This window comes from Alligator sinensis, unplaced genomic scaffold, assembly GCF_000455745.1.
Source record: "Alligator sinensis unplaced genomic scaffold, ASM45574v1 scaffold611_2, whole genome shotgun sequence".
NCBI classification, from domain to species: Eukaryota; Metazoa; Chordata; order Crocodylia; family Alligatoridae; genus Alligator; species Alligator sinensis.
In genome coordinates this window covers 3,263,661-3,270,053 of record NW_005841869.1, presented here as the reverse complement: position 1 = coordinate 3,270,053, position 6,393 = coordinate 3,263,661, and the positions used below count along the sequence as shown (strand labels likewise).

The 6,393-nt window shown below is 41.5% G+C and overlaps 1 protein-coding gene across 3 annotated transcripts in view; it reads left to right on the top strand.

Moving 5' to 3' along the window:
* NR6A1 (nuclear receptor subfamily 6 group A member 1) overlaps window positions 1-6,393 on the top strand; it is a 130,970-nt gene that overhangs the window by 1,905 nt on the left and 122,672 nt on the right. For all 3 annotated transcript variants that reach the window (XM_006016909.3, XM_025194381.1, XM_025194396.1), the window contains exon 2: window positions 1,438-1,479. In XM_006016909.3, the coding sequence (XP_006016971.2) occupies window positions 1,438-1,479 (42 nt within the window). The remainder of the gene's footprint in view (window positions 1-1,437; window positions 1,480-6,393) is intronic.

Genomic DNA, 6,393 nt, shown 5'->3' with positions numbered 1-6,393 from the left:
GCTGAAAAAGAGAAGCGGTGTACAAATCCCTTATCATTGCTTTTCGTGGGATTAACATGGCACACAAGCTTTAGATGGTCTGTGTAGAGATATAATCATGGAAAGTGCAATTCTGTACATTATACAAATATTTAATAATCAAGCTTATAATGGCTCCTTCCTTGTGGTTCTCACTAGACTATGACCATGCTGTCAGATTAAATGAGATCTGAATTACTTTATTCAGCTGAGAGCCTTGGAAGCCCTCTCACCAAGTCTGTAAAGAGAATTATAGGTTCCTTGTCATTGAGGTATCAAAGTGCATTCCCAAGATGTTACTTCACTGTGTCTACTGTTAAAAATGTTGTTTTAAGCTAAGTGGATAAAATACTTAAGTACTCAATATGGTATAAATAATAATGCTTGAAATGTACTTACTGATGCAATTCACCAGCTTGATTTTAATGTATAAAGTCATACCACGCTCTTAACTTACAATGTGGATAACCAGCATTGAAATGGTTAAACAGCTGAAAGACTTATAGACCCCCAAAAATAGGGCTAGAAAGGACATCAAGAGGTCACCTAGTCCACTTTCCTGCTCAAGGTATGGTCATCCTTGACTAAAACATGCTAGTCAAGCATTTGTCTAACCCGCTCTTGAAAGTTTCCAGGGATGTCGATTCCACGACCTCTCTAGGTGGCCTGTTCCAGTGTTTAACCACCCTCATAGTGAGACAGGTCCTTCCTAAATTTACTGTAATGCCATTTGAGACCATTTTTCCTGCTCCTGTCCCATATGGCCACGAAGAACAGGCTTTAACCTGTCCTTCAGGTATTTGAAGACTGTGATCAGATCCTCCCTCAGTCTTGTCTTCTCCAGACTAAGTAAGGCTAGTTCTTTCAGCCTTTCCTCAAAAGTAATGTTTTCCCAGGCCTCCAATTTCTATTGTTATTCCATGGGCTCTTTCTAATCTGCCCATGTCTTTCTTGAAGTCTGGAGCCCCAAAACTAGACACAACTGGAGGTAAGACCTCCCCACTAATGAAAAATAGAGCAGAAGAATCACTTCCCTTGACTTGGAAGGGCCGGTCCTGTTTAATGCAAACCAGTATGCTCTTGGACATTTTGCAACAAGAGCACACTGTTGGCTCGTATTGATCTTGTTCTCTGCTGTGACCCCCACATCCCTGTATTTCTGCATGCAGATATTCTGTCCAAAGTGCAGGGCTTCGCAGTTGTCCTTGCATTTCATCTGATTAATGTAGGATCATTTCCAGGTCACTTTGAATCCTACCCTCCAGAGTGTCTGTAGCTCCACTCAGTTTGGTGTCATCCACAAATTAATTGTATAACCTTTCCATGTTGCTGTATTTATAAAAAACAAACAAAACCCACAGAAAACCTCTCTCCATGCTCATGATTTTTTTTTCTTTCTCTCCTCCCATGCCCTTTCAGGATTCTGTCAAGAGCCTTCAACAGAGCATGAGCCACCTACCAGTAAGTATTAGTTGTAAAAAGTTTTGTTTTACCCAGAGATAGAAGGGTTGATGCAGTAAGCACAATTGTTTTGGGTATTGATTGAATGCAGACTATATTACAAATCATAAAGTACCTGAGCAAGTCTTCATTTAACCTTGGAGGTGTCGATCCCTATCACTTGATTAGCTGGGGATCAGGAAAGGAAGGTTTTCCAGAGCTGCTTGCACTTCTAATGGCATTTGTCTCATCCTGATGACCTCTCTGCTCGCAGCTTGTGAGTGGCCCTTCCACACCTTTGCTGGAGGGTGGTGTTTCTGAAGTAAGGGGCAGTTACTTCTCACTGGGGGGCAGGGGGAATAAGCGATCTCTATTAGGTTGCCTACAGCCAGAAGGTGTGCATCTGGTTCCTGGTCCTGCTCTCATCTCTGGTGGGGATGCTGGCCACCTTGTGATCTGAATTTTGAGAGTGTTCTGCATTACATAATAATGTACTATTATTAGAATAAAATCCCCTTAATTTGGGATTATTCGTTGGCAGCCAGTGGTCTCTGCGGTGCCTTTTATGCAATGTCAGCTAAGGCTCTTTGTGAAAAGGGTATTCTGTGAACCACAGCTCCTGACTTACCAAGAATTTGCAGCATTTCCCCCAAATTCTTTCAGGCATGCATTCCCAACATGAAATGGTTGTTACCACCCTATGTAATGCTGTGACTAAAAGGGAGGAAAATCCTGAAACCCTTTTGTTAGACTATGAGTCAAATAATAAGAAAAGTTCCAGAACTGTTCTGAAATAGAGAAAGTAAGCACAAAATTAAAAGGAACAAACGCATTGTAAAATGCATGCTTTCGTGACTGAAGGTAGATACACTTTTGCAAGCCTTACATACAGTTTTAAATTGTTGTGATTTTTTTTTTTTTCTAAATAGAAGGTAGCCATGGTTCTGAGACTTTATTAGTAGAAACAACCTTTAAAGTTTGGGGTGTAGTGAAAAATACTTCCAAAAGCAGTGTCTGTCTCTTAGTCATTAAGTGAGACGAGGCCCTACTGAAGGTAAAGTATAGAGAGAGAGGTGTCTTAACACTCTTGGCCAGTTGATGAACGCTGACCCATTCATAACTCAGGTGTATTCTGTAAAGCAATAGAGTTGTACACCTGAGGGGTCGGTTTCGGAGATGTCACCCCCAGCTCTGCTCGGGGAATTCGGGTGCCTCAGCTTCAGTTCTTGAGGCATCTTTGAGTAACCCTTGCATTGTTCTCCCTAGGACTACGTAAGCTTGGGATAGTCCCATTTCACGGATTTGTTTGTATCCCCTGTTCCAGAAGGGTGCTCTCGCCATCTTTGTTGGCTCATTGATGCCATCCACTCACGGGAGCCCTTTACTGATGCTCGGTATGCCGGGCTGCAGAACACGACTGTGCATGGTGTAACAGGGCTGCAGGTGTGGAGTCTTAATTGTTAGCGCTCTGGGAAGTGGCTGGCCCGCAGCACTGGGAGGAGGAGGCTGTAGCCCACTGAACTGGCATGATGCTTTGCCGAGGATGCCAGGAACATCTGCATCTTCTCTGCATGCAGTGTCCAAATGACCATCACCTCTTTACACTGGGAAAGATAACAACTGTATGTTGGGTTACTAAAACACTCGTGCACCAGAGATCTTCAAAGTCCAATGCTATGTCACAGGTTCAGGCTAAGTTCATTTCTATGAGTAGCCTCCATATACCCCTTCAATTAGCATAAGCGGGGACAAGGGCAGTCAAAGGTCAAGAGAAGTTCAAAATAGCATAACCTTTTTCCCTAGTGTTACCAAACAGCTGTAATCCTGCAGTGCTCACCAAGCTTTTCTTTACCATCATGTTTACTATAGAGCTATAAAATGCGAAGAACAAGGCCTGGCTTGATACAAGGGAAGTTGGAAATCGAGCAGTTAAGAATAGGTAGCATTGTTGCTTAAAACAGGAGAAATAATTGATTTATGTTATGGTGCCCAATTAGGCTGTAAAGTGAGAAACGTTTAAAGCAACCCTGTGGCTTCAAGGCAGCTCTTTGCTCCGATTCCTGTTCAGCAAATAGGAGGCACCCCAATAAAGGTCATCAGCTCCATGAGCTAAATTATTAATTCCTTTCATGCCACTCAGGGCTTGTAAACAGTATATAATACAAGAAAACAATTGGCACTGTTCACTTATTGGCTGGAGAAAAGGTCAAAGGTTAAATAGTTGTATTGGCAACAGCTGTTCTTCATAGTCAAGTAGACTTTTGTCCTTTTTATCTTCTCTTGGAACAAGCCTGTTTCCAAAATTTTAGCTGGCTGTTAATCCATATCTTTCTTCCCCCTCCCTCCCCCTTTAGCTAAAACTCTTCTTCCAAGTTAAACATGTTGTGTGTGATGAATTGTGGGAGCAGGCAGAAAGGATGAAAAAGAGAACCAGTCGTCTCGGCTTTAAAGAGCTTTTGGTTTGAAATATTTTTTTTGTGTGGGCTTTGTACAAGTGGCTTAAAACGAAACACTCCTTAACTGGGTGGAATAAAATGGTGTCTTTTCTATACAGGTTTAACTTGTTTTTAAACTTAAAGTTTAAAACATTTCTTTTATTATGATTTAAAAGCAATGTCATTAATTTATTTTGCTCTAAATCTCATTTTGTTAATAATGTAGTAGAAACACGAAAATATTTAGTATTCATTTTTTATGTAACGAGGCTTTAAATCTGTAAGTTTTCAATATATATACAAGTTCTGGCAGCTAGTTTAGTTGTTGAGCAGGGCTAGATCCTCCCACCTCCTGGCTTTTTGCTTTTGATTATCATGGCATTTGAAGCATAGTATGATGGCTGAATATTCCTTCCAACTTGTAAGAGGGGATGTTAGAGTCCACAGTCCTACTACCTTTAATTTGAAAAGACATTGATGACAGGCTAATTAAAAAGAAACAACTATCTAATTATGATTGTGGCAAACTATTTCAGTTAATAATTCAAGAGTTTGGGTATTAACAATGAGAAATATTGCAGTTATGAACCTGTCCATTGTGTTAAGCTGACACAATTACTTGACTTCACCATCTAAAAACCCAAAGAGCTCTTGTTAGAGAACTGCTTTACCCTACCCACATTTGTCTTGTGTGTGGGTGGTTATCAAGTGTCATTCAGAAGTTATCAAATGAAATGATTCCAGATGTTTGCAGGTGTAGCTTACTGCTGTAAGTGATTCAGTTATTTGCATGATCATTTTCCTTGTGCCGCTGCTGCTGACTCCTGCTGACCACTTCTAGCTTCTCCACCATCTGGCTGACTTGCAGGGCAGCTGACCCCTCCTCCCCCCAAACAGCAGCAGGTAACCTACAAATGACCATCTGCTGACCCATTACTTTAACCTTTTTTGAAAGCTAAAGGAGTTGTTCCCATGCCAATTTTTCAATATCAGTAGCATGCATTTACCGTGCATGCATTTTCAGCAGCAAAATAGATGACTTCAGCGTGACAAACTAATAGTAAAAGTTTGGCTGGATGTGAAGTTACACAAACAGCTCTTTTATAGGCCATGAGATTAGACTCCTTCCAGGCATTTGGGATTGCTAAATCATATATGAAGTACCTTTTTGCTACCTATGAAGTTAAGGGATTGTTCGTGCCCTCAAAGGATTAAGGGTTCTTGTTGGGAAGAAATGCCGTTTGGAGATGGGGCCAAAGGAAGGAAGAAACAAAACCAAGGTTTTCTATAACCAAGGAAGAAACCTTGGTAAAATTCTCCTGTGTGACATGAGCATATGACTGTTGCCGCAGACTCCATACACATCTACAGTTTTCCATAAGAACGGGCTGTTGTAAATGCTTACACTGTTACCTTGTTTGTGCCTGCCGACCTTGGGCACATCTTACATAAAAACAAATGTCTGACCACCTAGGAGGAGCCGCAGTATTATGGTAACTTTCTTCAATTAATTGCCTGCCCACCAAGGAATCAATTGGGGAAGAATACAGGAAAAATAAAACAAAAAAATTAAACCTTGGCCCAAGAGTGAACTTTGTATCGTGCAATTAAATTGTGCTGCCAGGAGTGAGTTCCTGAGTTGAGGAATGTAGAGTTGTATTACTGCATTGTTTGGCCTCTTAGATGTGGGAATGCAATTTGCTAGCAACAAAACGGAGAGTCTTCAAATTCTCTACCTTGTTGCCCTTGGGAGACTGGGGATATCAGGAGAACAGAAACACAAATGATAACCCTGCTGAAGTGGAGTCATAAAATTGTATATCAAGATCATGAGGAAAAAAGCTGTAGTGATTACTACTAAAGAAAAGAAGTGGGGCACAATGGCTGAGGATCCCTGGCCTGCTTTTCAAAACACAAATTGGTCCTTGTGTGATGATTCCTGAGGAGCGTAGAGACGGCACTGCGTTTCCTAATGCATGATTGCAGCTGACCCTGTTCCTGGCAGATGAGTCTGTCCTCAATCCAAACTTTTTTTTTGGAGTTTAGGCCCCATCTGGAATTTTTTTTTAGTCGGATCCGTCTGTAATCGGGTCTGTCCTTCCTGGCATGCTATAAGAAGCAAGTCCAGCCTCCAGCTCCATGTTGGACATAAGCTCAGGGCATCCCAGTCTCCCAGACAGACCTCCACTGGTGGTGCTGCTGCTGCTGCTCGTGTTGAATGAGGGCACCTGCTTTATGAAAACTTTTGAAGCAGGATCTCTTCTGATAAGGGTCCTTTTGAAGGGGCTCCAGACCCTGCTGGGATCTAATCATCTTGACCCTCCCTGCCATTTCTAGTCCTGACCCATTTCAGAGGTTAATATGATATAGAATTTAAAGCTGATGGAGTGTGTAGTTTAGGAATTCTTTGCAAACTGATAAAAAGATAGTTGTTTTCAAAGACAGCTGTATGTCATAGTTTTGAGGATGCATGTTATCTGACTACAGAAATGAATGCTTT